The sequence below is a fragment of the Linepithema humile genome, chromosome 1 (genome assembly GCF_040581485.1).
Source record: "Linepithema humile isolate Giens D197 chromosome 1, Lhum_UNIL_v1.0, whole genome shotgun sequence".
Lineage (NCBI taxonomy): Eukaryota > Metazoa > Arthropoda > Insecta > Hymenoptera > Formicidae > Linepithema > Linepithema humile.
In genome coordinates this window covers 40,836,256-40,853,548 of record NC_090128.1, presented here as the reverse complement: position 1 = coordinate 40,853,548, position 17,293 = coordinate 40,836,256, and the positions used below count along the sequence as shown (strand labels likewise).

Here is a 17,293-nt window from a genome sequence, read left to right as displayed (position 1 = left end):
TTAATACTAATGGCATTTTTACGCGATGGGAAATTGCGTTATGATATACGATACACTCGTACGAATTGCATAAATATTATTTCGAATGCTCTATAAAAGTTGTGTAAATAGAATTAAGCAATTCTTTCACAATTATTCCCTATTCAATATTCTAATGCGACTAGTGTATGCGATTTTTAGCGCGCAATCTCTGACGGAGACATTTTGCAGCGATATTTTTCCGTTTGCTGCGCAATTATTTCGGAAAAGATGCATAAATATATTTTTTTCTTCATCCGCTGCATGTTGAAATGCAGAAATTCTACTCTTTTTTATACATCACAATTCTGTGATAATTTATTTTATGCGCTTCCCGTCTTATGGCGTTCAGTAGGAAGCGATGAATATATTCAAGGAGAATAGCAGAAATCGTTATATGAACAATTTGTAGGATTTATTCGCGGACGACCAAAATCCTTCCTTGATTACAGCAGCGAAGTCGTCGTCAGGACGACATCTCGAAATATCTTCTGATTGAGTTGCTCCGTACCAAGAGAAATCAACGTAATTGCATCGATCTCGACGAGAAGGCGAGGAAAATCGCGATAAGTTGAGATACTGCGTACTCGCAGAACGATGAAAATTCACGATAAATGGTCGACAGTGCGAACTATAAGTCCAAAGTTACAACAACTAAATCTCCGGCATTTGTCTAAGTAACGGCGATACTTAAGTTTATATGTGTGTACTTTCTCTTTAGCTTATTTAGGAGAATCTCGTAGAACTTTTTAACATTGCTTTAACAGTGGAGTATTAATTTTTTTTCAATGATGTGCGAATACGAAAGATAAATTGGAAAGTTCTTTTATCAGATAAATCACTTAAAAATAATATAATAATTTATTTTCTGTAGAAATTGTGCACTTTAATATAAATTATGCGCTTTGAAATATCGGTACATTTTTTAAAGTTATCACATACTACATTTTTATCGGAAAAAAATAAATTCCAAATTTTTAGAAAATTTGTATATACAAAAATACTTACCTTTTAATTCAATGTTTTGATTTATTTTGCGTGCAATATTACAGTACTCTAACATCAATAGATTTAAATGAACTCTAAACAGATAAGTATCAATGTTAACATCTTGAAATCGTGAATCGCGAAGAATTTTATTTTACGAGGAATGTGTCATCGCGCGACGACTCCTCTACATCTCGAAGTTTTCATTTTTAGTGCAAGCTTTGAATTTTGAAAAATACGTAGCGCGAGAAGGGCCGACATGAAGTCTTGGCTCGTTGTACGAACTAGGAAGAAGCAGCAGCGCGATAGCAGTAGAAAACATTGGACGAGATTTAGCGATTTATGCTCCAGCCACGCCTGCATTTCGTCTCTCCTATGAGAAGAAATTGCTGGATGGCGAGCGAGGCGCGGACGGAGGGAAGAAGAAAATCTGGTTCTCGTTCGAACGAAAACAGTCTCGACGTGCAGAACGGTCATGGTGTATATATATATATATATATATATATATATGTGTGTGTTACGTATTTGCGGTGCACGCGGACCTTTGGCGTAAATCTCATGCCGGAAAAACTTCCTCACCATCGTCTATTCCTCCTTCTGCATCCCTCTCTCGGTTTCTCCCCGTCTCTCTCTCTCTCTCTTTCTTCGGCAACGTTCAGCTCATTCTATCGCGAGCCGTCCACCTATCTATCTTTCACTTCCCACGAGAAATCCATTCGCGATTTCTCCGCTCTCTTTTCTCGCTTTCGTCTGTCCGGCTTTTAGCTTTTAGTCAGCCATTTCAGTGGTTCGCTCGCGCACCGGACGAGAAGAGCCGTGTCTACGATCGGTCGGCCACGGTTGCGCCTCTCCACTTGTTACCGAGCTTTGCTCTTTTCTTGCTTCTTCTCACAATCAAGGGCGCGACTGAAGCACGGGGCACCTGGAGCGGATCTTTCTTCCTCGGCGTCTCCATAATTATTCTTAACTCCCGAAGGTCCTTTGACGCGTAACATTAGTGCTTTTTGACGCAAGGTGCATCGAGCGTTCCAATTATTATATTGCATGTCAAAAGTTGTCCGTATGTGAAAGAATATATTTTTCGCTTCAACACTTTTACATTAATATTTGATGTATCTCACAATAATGTTTACGCGAATTTTATGAAAATTCTACGCGCAGCTTAAGACTCACGTCACATTCTATTTTTTGTGCTTTAAACATTTAAAATTTATTTGACTAAAAACAGCATAAATGTTGAGTGTACTTTCCATTACAAATTGTGGATTTTTCGGTCAATTTTAAATCGACCTTTTTTGCGAATTGTGAGCAAAATGTTAATTAAAGGAAGATCTATTCTGAGCTCGCGAAAGAATCCGCAAATAAATGACAACGCGAAAATTCCATGACCGGGTAATTCTGTGTAAATGTCACGAGAGTGTATGAAATACCGATTTCACAGGGGCATTGTTGCTACATGACGGATATTTGTGGAATTCGACTTGCCGCATGCAATGCCGGGAAAGTTCGCATCTCGTCCAGCTATCGTGTTGCGCTTTGTAATGTTTGTTCGAGCTTTCGAACGGAGCCGGAAGCGGTGCAAGAAATGGAGTTGGCGAAATATCAGGTGTAGCACAGGCATTTTTTGCCAAGTCTTGTTTGCTATATAATTTAGAGACTATAATGTTCTTTGTGAGGTATACATAAATACATGGACGAAGGCGTAATCTTTCAGCGTATTTCTTTTATTCGACAAGAAAAGTAGCAAAAAACTTTTGTTTCCCCAAAGTTCTATTTTATACATACATTATCGATTTAATTTATTTAAAAAGAGTATGCTGCAATTCTTTTAGTTGCGAAAAACGTATTAAAGCCAACGGTGAATCAGATTATGTTTGTATATATTTATGCACGTAAAAAACAGGATTTAATTAACAGTTTTTTTCATCGCATTATGATGGTTTTTTTAAAATATCGATCTTTGTGAAGTTTATCAAGGCGTACGCGATGGAAGAAAAAACAACAAAATATGAAAAAAGCAGAAAAATCTCAATACTAATATAAATAATTAGTAAATAATTGTTTCGCATGGAGCGTTACGGTAAAATCCGCCATAATTTTCATTGCCACAATTCAGCGTGGAACATCATTGTAGAGACAGGCAGATTAATAATGCTTACCAGAGATATATCACAGCGGCAACCAAACAATGAGCACATTTCCACTGTACCGTTTAACCACGCTACATTGTCATCGTTCTTTCTCGATGTATAATTTAGCGTCCGTGCGACTGTGACTGTCTCGATACGGTACTTGCTTCGCCATTATTAACAACAAGACGCAGTACCTGACGGTAACATCGTCACTGTGATTATCCGTGAGACAATGCTGAAACGCTATCAGAGATCGCGTTCTAAAACCGAGTTTTCCCTTATTATCACAAATTATAATGGCCGACTATCACCCTCTTCTCCAATATAAACATTAGGATAAAGGAACGCCGCAAACAATAATAAAATTACAAAATTTGTATTAGCTTCGAGTGATATAGCGCGGAAAAGAATCGAAATTTTTGCAAATATCGAATCGTCTATCGAATCGAATCGAATCGAATAATATTTCGTTGATATCGAATAAAGATTTGTGAAATTAATGGGGTTACGCACTTTCGCGTTATTGATGAAAAATCTACATGACATGAAATTTTTGATCAAATATAAACAGCATTATTATGAGAATACGAAATACAATTAATGCAGAAATGTTGAATTAAATGAAACACTCTTTTCGCATGTACCTGGCTTTTTGATATTCAACATTATAATTGCGATGTTGGCTACGTCGCTTGACAAATAAAATTTCAGCGCAGATTGATGAAGAAAATAATGAATTCTCACATTATGCATGCGTTTATTGAAATTCGTAATTGTACGCAATGAGTTTCCCTCGTTACGATCTACGCGCGCTAATCCGCGTGTGCGGAACCGGTCACATTTTAATGCGCGAGGCAGCCCGGCGTTATTAATCGGGACAAACAAGGTTATCCTGAAGCGTCGTTACTTTGATCATCGCGGGAGCGATGCCGGAAGCAGGCGTAAATCGCGGTGCACGGGCGTGCACGAATTTTCCCACTTGATGCAAATTATGCCGCTAGTGTATACGCGTGCAGAGGTGAAGCGCAAAATTATCTCAGGCAGCACTCCGCAATTCTCAGTTCACGTCGGAATCTCCTTGCACAAAGGCAACCCTCGTATCTAACAGACGCGGACTAAGGTTTGTTTGCTAGGCTGTCTTGGCGGCGCATCGGCTCATCCTTCGCTGATCTCATTGACTTACAAACTGAATTAAGAGCGGCCTTATTAATTTAATAATGCAAAATGCATTTTAATACCATTCAACAAATTGTGCATAATTCGAACAACTTTTACTAATAATTGCTTGTAACATGAAAAGGATTGAAATGTACATTTTGACATGAGAGTTCGCGAACAATCTGCTATTGCGATTAATGGAAAATTTGCATAAAGATTTAATCAAATTTATTAAGACTGTATTTGTATGAATTAATAATTTTTTTTTTGTTATACTTGTTTTTATATTTAAATAAAACAAAGTTTGTTTCTGTAACGCGGAAAAGTAAATATATCACGCAAAAACGGAAGCAAAATACACGAACTGAGCAAAGCGCGGAATGCAACTCTATGAATATAAAAATAATTAGTTATATAAATTTAATTATCTCTTTGTTTGCTTGTTTAGTTATTTATTTACACTCATATCGATATACTGAATGTATGGCATAGTTTCTTTTATCGCAAACGCGATAATCCGGACGATGAAACAGTGAACGGTAAATTGCCACGCAGAAGCGCATGGCATTGTGTCGTGATCGTTGCGAAACAATGTCGGAGGGAGGTGAGAACTGTGCAGTTTACACTCAAAGTTTTCGAACTTTGCGCAAATTATATCGCGACAGGCCGAACGTGCGAAGATGAAACTCGCGGTTGTTCCCCGCGGCGTTTCGCAATTATAGCTTTCTCACGAAATTTATAATGGAAAATCTTACCGTATAAACGCAAGTAATGAATGAATATGAGTTGCAGGATTGTATTAGTGCTAAGGAAAATAAATCGTTGAAATAGAAATTAATAAATACAGATCTAATTAACTCTCTCTAAAAATATCTAAAACACTAAAGCATTTATCCAATATCGAAAAATAAACTAAAATAATTAATAGATTTAATAAATAACATATTCAAAATAATGAATGTATTTAACTAAACGGTATTTCAAATAAATATGTTACTATTAGTGATATACATAAAGTAATAAACATAAATTGTTTTATAAATTTTGTATGTTTTCGCACATCATAATATAATATAAATATCTTCATAATATAAATCATAATATAAATGTCTTCTAATTCGTTTTGCTCTATAATAATTGTGCGGTTTGATAACATTGCTTATTGTTAGTAATTTATCAAAATTACTAATCCTTGAACTTTAATTATTTTCTCATTACAAAATCGAGAAATTTCCAAGATGTTACATCGGTATTAATGCTTTGATTGTCACGAAATACTTCGAGAAGAATAGCACGTCATCCATAACTTATAATGAAGTTTTCCTACTTGCTACAAATCAGGCCGTTATCGCATCTTAAGTGCGAACACGCCTGCACCTCCATTGCTGTCTCCCGCAGCGTCTTGCAATTGTTTTCTCGCAAGATTTATGACAGGACCTCGAATTATCCCGGCAAACTTTGATATTGTATTAAAACGCCAGAAACAAACGTTATTTGAGCGCGTTATATATTAAGTATTTTGTAAAGAGTGTTAAAGATTTTGGCAGTTTATTGGAAAATATATTTTGAATAAAATATCATATAAATATATAGATAATAAATAATACTAAAGTTAAATAAAGAAGAAAAAAATCTATTGAGAAAACAAATAATAATTATAGAAGAATTTTAATTTTTTTATATCAAAGATAGCTTTGACTAATTAATTGACAAGGTTTTTAATTATGCGAATAAATATTCTTATCCTTAAGTTAATTGTTATTTTATATTGCGGTGGATTTGAAAAAAAACAAACAGAAATTTATTTTAATTTAAATCAATTGGAGTGATTGATGTCAAAAATATTCATCTCTGAACTCCGCTCTCTCTATTTGCTTCGTGCAACTTCAGTTTTGCTACGCGGCACCGCTTGTCCGTGGATGAGAATGGATGAAGCGGAGGTACGTGGCGAGCAAGAAGAGCGGAAGAAAGGATCCAGGAAGGAACGAATGTAAGAAATATAAAGGGCCCTGGAAAGTACGTGAGATTCAGCTTGCATCTCGGAATACCCGAGACTCCGCTTGCGCGCCGCGGTGCATCGAATAGCCGTTTGCATCGAATAGCCTCGCTGCGTTCCAATTTCTCCGCATACATCGTTGCATGCACAAGCTGCGACACTGTTCGTATTCCGGACATTATTTGTGGCCGGCCAACAGTAGTCGCTCTCTTGTATATCCGCGTATAACTTTTTTAATTGTCTTACACCGCGCCAGCGGATTGTCCGATATTTTTCGACAGCTGTACTTGTCGCGAGCGCGGCTTACAATGCACAACGACGTGAAACGATGTTTACAGTTCAATGATGAGCTGTTGCGAAACATTCACGTACGAGTAAGAACCATTTTTCATTCGACAGCTTCGAAATTCTCCTTGCGATGTGAAAAGTGAAATAAATTCAATTTTTTGCGAAAGTATGAATATATATTTATTGAATCATATTTTATTTGTTAAACAAATATCGTTCAAAATGCCGCCACTTTACGAAAAACTTTTGTAACTGTAGATTCTGAAAACAATTCTGAACTCCTCTGACGATTAAATTCACGAAATTGCATTCATCTCTTTCTGCTGCACCGACTTTACAAAGGGAGAAATTAGAGAGGGGACAAAATGGAGAGATTTAAAGCAACGCGCAGGAACTTCAGTCAGAATTTCAGGTTCATATGCCACTCTCATGTTCTACTCGCTTTCCGGTCCTCTCTATCGAGTTAGTTTATCGTGCCGCAAATTCGCTCTATATACGAACGGTTCGTAAAATCCGTAGGTCGCGAACAAACCCAACTATGGCGCCGCAGCACGGCGGGAGACAAGTACGAACGACGAATACGAGATTTCCGACTTTTTTTTTTGCGGGCCGGTGCGATGTGTGCAGTGTACGATAGGACGTAATACTATTACTCTATCTTCGAAACAATACTTTTCAATTCGTTATATAACTTGGATTTATGAGATTGTGTACTTTGATAAGAGTCGAATGAGAACCGCCGTTTTGCACAACGATATTTATGCAGACACATACACACTCGATCGAAACCTTCAATTAGACAACGAACAATTGCGAAATATCATGAGATGCATTAAAATCGGCAATCGGTCGTCGCAATCATCTGCACAGTCTTTATTTTCTTTGACAGAACATTACCTGTCGACCGTCTGTTATTGATTCAATATAATTACTTTACTGTCATGCCGCTCGACGTTTCAGCAAACGGTCAAAAGTCTGATCGGTGAAGCCGACGCATTATATTGTATATTTCGATTGTCCATTAACGTAGTTAAAAAGGTATGCGCGCGGTAATTGCGATTGGAATTAGTTATTAAATTGCTAATATCTTGAAACTGTATTATTGTAGTGCTGCACATTCTCCATTATATACGTTCGCGGACATATAAATGTAAATGAACGTTTCAATGGGAAGCTACGTGGTACAAGAAAAATCAATCTGATAGGAAGTTTCGATAGGATGTTTCCTGCGTTCCGTGTTTCCGGGAAATAGCATGACTGACATTGTCTCTTCTTTTTTGTTTTATGGATGTGATACACTTTATAGACAGTGTGATTCACTCTCGGCTCGACAATCTCAAATTACTCTTGATTTACCTCTTGCACGGAAAAAAAAAAAAAAAAGACATTTCGAACAAAAGTTGCGCTCTGCGAGAAAATGTCTTACGCTTCGCGCATCTTTATTATAAATATTAAATATCTCTCGAGGTTTGAACGGCATTTTTTTCATAAAACTGTATATCCTTTACCGCGAATCAATTCTTTTAATCATTTTACGCATAGAGGCATTAAAATGAAAAAGATCATCAAAAACTGACAATATCTCACAGAATTTTACATTTTATTCCGACATATTCTCGACATATAACCAAAAGAGAGAACACCTGTAGTGGAATTGTACGATTTTTTTTATTTCGATATGTACCGAGTTATGAATTTGATTGCAGAAAGAGGGGAAGAGATAGAACAGAGACAGAAGAGTAGAGAGGAGGAGTGGGAGGAGGACGCAGCCTCACGCGAATAAGCTCGTTTAAAGTGGGCGACATATCCGAAAACTATATCCGACACTCGCGGCAGAAATGTACCTAGTATATTGTTTTATTGTTTTGCGTACGCGAATCTCACGCCCAAGCAATACAATAACGTTTCGATCGATGCCAGATTCAATTTCGAGAGGCTTTCTAATCGTTAACCCGGGATGCTGTCGCACAGGATCACCATAACTCTAGCTCGACTACCCTTTTTCAAATGTTATTATGTTCGGTACGACGTTACAGAATAGACAGAATATGTTTTAGAATAAAAATATGTTGCGCGAATATTTTGCCGATATTTTTGAAAATTATTTATGAAAAATATATAGAAGAGAAATTTAAAAAAAAAAAAAAAAGAAAAAAAAAGAAAAAAGGATTAGGTTACTACTCGCTACTCCGTGCGATTATTTTAGAATGCATACGGAACGTAACCGTCTATGGATTGACACATATATGAATTAAACGATAAAAGTTCTGTTAATCACGTTTTACATCGTATTTTATTTTATGACGTGGCAGGTAATATTAGGATAATCAATCTAGCGTATCACGGGAAAGTAATCTCGTCGTATATTACAGTCATTTCGTGTTCCGCTGTTATATAATTTCTTCTTTATATAGGATGTATCGGATTTTTTTTATAGCACGCCGAAAGGAAATGCTCATAAAAAGAAAGATAAAAAATCCTGAAGCAATCTGTTCCTTATTTTGTTTTCGGGATAATCCATTTAAAATGTTAGAAGATTATTTTTATTGCTTTTTTTCTTTTAATCCTGATTGATTTTTAAAGTTGCCGTAAACTTTGTGTTACACTTATTTGTTAAAAAAATTAAAGTTGTCTCGATACTTTGGATAATTTTTTTGCTAAAAATTAAATTACTTTACATTATTTTTTTTTTAAGTATTGCATTTTTCAATCAACTTTTAATAGTCACGTCAACTTTGGTCAACTTCAATATTCGTGATACATTATGATTTAAGATTATGCAAACTAAAGACAAGATAATATTAATAATAATTTTTTGTGATCTTTGAAATCAATTTTCTCAATAGATCTCTCACAGCGAAGCAAAAAATATATTCTGTACATTTGACTTATTACACTACACTTTTTAAATTTCACATTCCGCGCAGCAGATACATTTCAAAAGTAGGCAAATAGGTAAAACGTATGTAACGTGGCATGTGTGATATCGCGGACTCTTTGCAAATTTATACAATACTCTTTCATAAAAACCTAGATTTTTTTTATAAAATGCTGTTTTACAAAAATTCGGCGTTTTCCAAACAAACTAAACCTTTTACAGAAAGGTTGAATTCGCAAAGATTCTGCAACATACATATATACCCGCATATCCGTATATAACTTCCTATTATGTAAAAGCGTTGTAATATAAATTTCTTATTTGTATTCCAGGATGGACAATATGTGAAGAAAAGCGACATGGACGGTTTGGGACTCTGCCCTTACGATCCAAGACACAATAGCACAGCGGTTTTCGCCGGTAAGTTTTTCCATTTCTACGTGCGCAAATCGACGCGTTCAACTTCCGTCGCGAAAACGATCGAATCAATGGAGAAACTGTGCGAATCAATATTTTTTTTTCTTTCAAATTTCTTAGCGGAGATCGGAATTTTATTTTCTAAAATGTTTAGCGCCGGACGAAATAAAACTTTTACCGTGTTCTAAGACATATTTGATTCGCGCGCGGAATTTTATCCTCGGAAATTTATCTTACTCGCTGAAGAATTCAGCTAATATACGAAAGGATGGATTTTCTCGTGGACGAAAGCGATCTCGACGATCAACCCGTGAACCCCGGTATTATCAAAACATTTTTGCGTGAAGTCTGCGCCACTCCACGTAACTTCAAAAATCGTCCGCTTGCAGAAAATATTTATCGAGGAGATTTTTATTACATTTTGAAACATATGCCGTGCACTACATACCAGATTTGACAGGCGACGCGTGGCTTTGACGACGCTAAGTGCCACTCGAGAGATTCGACCGCTCTACAACGAGTGGAGTAGCTTGTGAGAACGAGGAACTCAACGTGAATATCACGAGTCCTCTTGCATTCCACATAGAGGCGATTGAGATACAAGCACGATTTGCGCTCCGTCTGGCGAATGTGATAAATATGCGAAAACGCTTCAACAGATGATTTTCGTTTTTTGTTTTTTTTTTCTTTCTTGCGGAAAATACGTGATATTCGATTATGATGCGCGTGATTTTGTAGCACGACTTCACACACGTACTTTCTAGTATACTTTATTACCGCTTAATGTCATTTAATCTCTATATGATTTTTAGTTTTACTTAATTATTTATTCAGCATTATTTTATATTATAGAAAAACCCATTTTTGTCTAAATTTGTCGACAATATTCCACTGAAATAACTTTGCTTTTTAAATAATCCTTTGTTAATCTTTAACTAGAGCTAATTATTCAAGACACCTAAACAGTCTTTTTCGAGAAAAATATTTTTTCTCTTCATATTTAATGAATTATAAATTTATAGTCTTTTCTGTTAAATATGTAAATATTCATATTTATTCCCCTAGAGTCTATTTATTTTGCAGCATACTTATTTTTAACATATTTGCTAATGTAGCGTAAAAAGGTGGGTCCATGGGATCCGTGTGCTCCAGTTATATAACATTTCTTCACCGCTCCAGTTAAGGGTTAAAGATAAATAAACTCTGAACATATGCGTTGAAGAATCTATAGGGAAATGGCCAGCAATGATTCTGAACACTCTATTTATCTTAAATTTAGTGCAAAATATACTCATGCCAGTACCATTCCACCCATTAATTTCAGTTTCATTAACCTGGGAATAGGCACGCAGTTTTGGATGACATAAACAGTAATAACGAGAGATATATTTCGCATTTAGACACACATATTTTACAGTATAAAAATGATATACTATATTCACCTTGTTTTTATCCTTTAGTTTAATTTTTTTAATTGATAACACAAAGGCGTGGAATATGTTCAACATGTTTAATTAATTAAAACGCAAAGCTCGTTAATAAATGCGGATGAGTTTGCATTAAATGACAGAAATCTTTCCGGGATAATCGTTCAAATGTAAATTTTAGTCACGGTTATTTTAGAGTTAGTAAATTTGGCGTCAATTATCTTTATAAAAATTTAATAATTTATTTTTTAAAAAATTTAGTGTAAAATTACACTTATTAGCTGTACAAAAGCCCTTTCTATATTTATGTATGATATTATCATCGATACATAAATATTATTTCTAATGGAAAATATACAGATGTACAATTAATGTGAAGTGTCATGATTGCCATATTTATGCAATGAACAGTTTGATTTTAAAGCAACAAAGTTTATCACTTAATATTAGGACGATGGAGTGGTACAAAAGTCCGACATAATTCAATATAGAAAACATATTTTACCTATTGTTTGCTTGGAAAACTTTTTACTTGCCTTGTGTTGTTATTAAATGAGCAATTTTATACGTTGGTCGTTATAATTTGCTAATTACGAGATACGCGCGAGCGTCATATGTTCGCCAAAGTGCCACGGTAAATCAATACTCTGGCAAAGCAAACGACGCATTGCTTCAATGAAGTTGTTCCACAAACGCATATGATGTTTCCAAATTGTTTGTCGAAATACACGGCACGAAATGAAAAAAAAACATTAATGTGAAAAATTTCAACATACACAGGAGAGCTACATTATCTCAAATTCTTCATATCCTTCTCCGGATATGTGAACTGTTTGATTAATTGAATGTAAATCTTTCTTTTTAGCAGAAATTCAATGAAACACAGTTTTTAAAAAATTATTTAAGCAAATTTTAAAAGTGTTTCATCGAACACTCAAAAAAATATTTCGCTGATGTAGTTAGATTTCAAGATATCGCAACAAGAATGTATCGCTATTTTTCGTATCTGTGAAAACATTGTTTGTCACATATAGAATTTATAGCAGTAATGTTCTAGCAATAGCTTCTGAAAAATTTAGGTACCATTGCTAAATGTTATTCATTGCATGATCTAACACGTGATTGATCTTATATAGATAGGCGTTTTAGAGAAACTTTCTTTTTAAAGTTCACAAACAATACAGATATATATTCTGTTTCTGTCATCTAAACTGATTAAGTAATTACATATGCAACATCACAACAGTTGCTAATCATTTATCTGTTTTAGTTAATTTTTTACACCTAGAAAATTTTAGCTATTATTGCAAGATCATTTTTTTGAGTGAACACTCTTGACTTTTCATTTGATTTTCTGACTGAAATCTGTCAAAAAGTAATAAAGCAATCAAAAATTTAACAACACTTTTACAATATAACGTTTACATAAGCTTGCGATTTGGACCAATCGTAATAAAATCGATTGTCGCATTTCCAATATTTCGAAATACGATTTATCAAAAATGACATTTTTTATTCTTGTTGTCATTTGTCGTGTTCTTCAATATCTGTGCGCATTCATGCATACGACATAGCTGTCTTGTTCGTAAAATTGCATTTACAATAGTTTGATGCGCCGAACACAAATTGCAATTACTATATTAATTGCCAGTTGATTTCCATTTTGTATTAACTACTTTAGATCGTTAATTATACAATTATTTAGTAACGTTTAATTTTACACTGAAAATTCTCGATTTCTAGTTTACACACATTACCTACACATGGATCGCGTTTTCACATTTAGCTGTAATAAGCGTTGTTTAGTTGAAAGATATAAATTGATGAGAATGAAATTGGAGTAAAAGGAAATAGGACACAGTATATAATAAATGATTAAAGTACATACACATTCGCGTACGTGCACACACACACACGCGCGCGCGCGCGCAATCTATTTCTACTGGGTTAATATCACGTATAATTAGAAAAATTGCATAAATTTTGTATTTGCTATAAATATTTGATTTTATTTTGATAAAAACACAGACGTAGTTTTAAATCTTTGTATGAAATAATTTATAAAATCTTAAATATCTTAGAATTAAGATAAATTTAATATTTTAGGTTAGATATTAAAAGTTTTATTATTTCACTTTTGATGTAACTATACGTTTATTTCAATCTGGCAATATAAATTTTTAAAAAATTTCAAAGATTTAAGTGGGGTTAGCATGTTGGACTTAACGAACGGAAAATTGTGCAAAAATATCAGTATGTCTTGTTTTCTTTCCATTATCTTCAACATGTAGACGAATTGAGAACGTTTTCAGTAGATTAAAATTTAAAAAACTTGAAAAGATATTATCTGGAATTTTCTAAGAAAAAAAATTTTGAAAACATGTAATCTTTCTTCATATTATTTTAAACATCGATTTTTATAAAAATGCATGGATATTCTCTTAACTATTTTTTATGTATTTCAGTACTTATTAATTTGATGAATTACTCACAGTCGTGTGACATATTTCTTGTATAGAATACATTTTTTACATCAGATATATCAAATGCAAATATAATGAATAATTCTAGCATCATAAACTACAGTCATATGTAAAACTTTTCGCTTACCTCTGTCTTTTATAATGGTTATGCTGACTTCAGTTTAACCTGGTACAAACGCGATTTTTGGATCCATCGCCGGAGCGATAAAATTGGGAATTATAGCGAGAAATTTGCAACAAAAGCACTAAATCGTCACATAACTTTAAAGTGCTCACAGGGCTGTGCTAGATTATGAAATATTCGGAAAAATGTCGATTTTTAATATCAATTTTTCCGTACTTTTCCGACCGTTACTTTTTTGTGATTTCAAAAGTGAAAATGTCGTTGCATTTAACCATTGCAATCATCATTTATTCCAATTTATTATAATTTTAAAAGTCTGAATAATGTAATATTTTTTTATCATAGATTTTTGAACTATGTCGACACGCGGTTAAAAATTGCTTTGTAGAGAATGTAAAACAATATATTCTTGGTGTTAGATACGTAAATACATAAAAGGCAATAAATTTTTTATTCCTTAAACAACTCCCGAGATATTACAGTGTAAAACAAGTTTTTTTTTTTTCCGTACAGTTGTAATTCTTCAATCCATATTTGCGAATTAACTGAATTCTGAGAAACAGCTCGTCAAACAGTTTAGAGTTTTCTTCTAAGAAGATGTATTTTCTTCCGCGGCAAATACGGTGCGTTTTATCGCAACCGTTGATTTTGAGAGGATTCTACGGAGTCTCTCTGCTTTGGAAATTTCCAAAAGTTTCATTTCTTCTTCACCAATAATCTCTCTGTAATGACACTGTGTGCTTATAGCGTTTCTACTTGGAACAAGATATGCTTGTTTTTGCATTATAATGAGAAATTTTCTCGTCATCTTTCAGAATTAAATCCCAAATCAGAATTATTTACTCGAGATGTTTTATTCTTAGACTGCAATATTTTTAATATTTGTTTTTCGTAGAAACAATTCAGCGCTTTACGCGTAGATTGATACACGCGATCGATGTTTTATTTTTATATGCCAATACAGTCAATTGTTATAATAACGGAAAATATCGAATACATTCTACTTTGTCTTTTTGCTAAAGCACTGAATAAATAAAAAGAAAAAGAAAATTTATTAAAACGCCTCTATAAACACGGATGTTGGTGCGAAAATATGTTTCCACGATCAAAAAACAAACGGCTTTGAAAGAGACGTTTTTATTTCTATTTTCGGATTTCCTACAATTTATTTAAAAATTTATGAGAATATGATATCCATTTATGAATGGAATACAGAAAAATAATTTCAAACACGAACAATTTGAATAACACTTTTTTTCCAGGTCATTTTCAAATAAAGATTTGCCGTTTTTTTTATTTTTTTTTTATTTATTTATTTTTTTTTTAATAAAAGCCATACTAACTGCGTAGCATAGTTACATCTCTCATTCGCAATAACTTTACCGCTTTTGTTCGAGAAACCGCGACTCCTCATTCAAGATTCACGCGAAAAATATCATTATTCAAAACTGTTCTGTCCGTTTAGGCGTCGATTTTCCTTTTATAATGCGATGCGCGATTCTTTATTAGCGATTTTATTTCCGAATTTCCGTCCTTCAACGAGCGTGTCCGCGCAGCGGCAGCTACCTGTCGAAACTTTCGTCGAATTTTCGCGGAGACGTCGCGCGATGTAACGCGTCGACGACGCAACGGTGCATTAAATCACTCCGTAAGTACATGTATAAAGCGTGCGCGTGCACACACAGCATCCTCCCCCCCCCCCCCTCCCCCACACCACCTCGGCTATGTACGTGGGCTCCCGAGATGCTGCAGTCGCGCAAGAAGCGCGGCGCGTAACGTAAACCCAAGCCTCTTTCCCGCAGGTATTACGCCGCGCGGTGCGCGCAACGCTGTACGATATTCCGCGAGACTTCGGCGTTACCGGGGCTCACCGGGGTAGATTTGTAGCCTTGCAACGGGCACGTTCATCCCCCTAAGTCTAACGTCTGCCTCGCCCCCGGTTATATACGACCGCCCGGCCGCTATATACACTTATCGCGCGCATACGTTGGCCGGCCTCAAATCCCATCGTGCTTTTTGAACGTGAAATATGGGTGCCCCGCGAGGGGCCGCGGCGAAGATCCTTCGAGGATCTCTCTTCTCCTCCACGGAAAATGTAGTCCGCTCCGCAGACGCCCGCTGTGTGTGCTCGCGCATGATGCACGCCGTATACACAAGTATACCGATCAAATCCGTGGCTTTTTCCGGGGGGGGGGGAGGGGAGGATCTTCGTGACCGGTCACCGCGCGACGCGGCAGAAATATTGTCCGTTCGCGCGCGCGATCGCACTCGGGATCGTTCTCGAGACGATGAGCTTTTTCCCGACTGGCAATCCTCCGGCGAATTGCAGAGCTTTCCTCAATCCGGAACGACTTTTCATTCTCTTGTCGTCCTTACGAGATATGCATTAAACATGAGGTTTGAAGTACGACAGGCCGAAATTATTTATTTATCGTGCGCATCTATAGCGGGGAGGGAAAAAAAAATGATAACGGTATGCTAATAATTCGGCAACAGTTTGAATCGCAGCAGAATAACATCGTCTGCATTCATATCGTGCCCGGGCAATGCCTGCAGACGTAATATGACAGCGTATTGGCGGCAGAAACCGATAGACGAACGAAATACCACGGCAGATTGCCGTAAAAATTGAGCGGATCTATTGTCTCGTATTGTTTAAATAGCACATTGACCTATTAACAAAGTGCAGTTATTGACGGCAATTCGTTTTCCGTATTTATTTTTGCGCACAAACGTATATAATAATAAATGTCTATATTATTCGATTGCGCCAAATTTCAAATTAATTGCGAATCTAGTTGAACTCTGTTGGCTTTAAATTAGAAATGTAAACTATACTTTAGTTTTTTTTTCTCAAATATCGCTAACGTGTGCCATGTTTAGCCTGCTTATCATCTTACAGCGATCGTTAGAGTAATCTGCAGGTTTGCAGAAATATATATGTGGTTTAATGCGACTTGCGCACGCCAAGCTTTTTAGTACATTGCTTTAGTCTTAAACGCTACGCTCATGCAAGACAGTTGTTTCGATGAATGTGCTTGGCATGATACTCCGATTTTGATCATTCTTCATGCCAATATCTTGTGCCTTCTCTTCTTTTTACAATCTTTAAAATACAATATTCCTATTAAATGCCTTAAATGTTTTAGTTTTTTTTTTAGATTATTCATGTTTGACGTAATTCGTTTCACAGTTTTAACGCAGTTCAATATTTTATTGCTTTTAATGAATGCAATGGCACGTAACTGTCGCGAATTATATAATAATTTCAATGCAGCCCTCGTGCGTTTTATTATTGTTTAAAAGCAATCCGTCGTAAACGATCAATACGAGTAATCGTATCAGTGAAATGCAATTTGCCCGACATTATTTTCCTAAATCTCGC

At 35.4% G+C, this 17,293-nt stretch overlaps 1 protein-coding gene across 5 annotated transcripts in view; it reads left to right on the top strand.

Annotated features, from left to right (window-relative positions):
- LOC105670446 (semaphorin-1A-like) overlaps nt 1–17,293 on the top strand; it is a 213,091-nt gene that overhangs the window by 186,546 nt on the left and 9,252 nt on the right. For all 5 annotated transcript variants that reach the window (XR_010891135.1, XM_067358755.1, XM_067358763.1 and 2 more), the window contains exon 6: nt 9,790–9,877. Coding sequence is in view for 4 of the 5 variants with exons in the window: in XM_067358755.1 (XP_067214856.1) it covers nt 9,790–9,877 (88 nt within the window). In the remaining variant the exon portion in view is untranslated. The remainder of the gene's footprint in view (nt 1–9,789; nt 9,878–17,293) is intronic.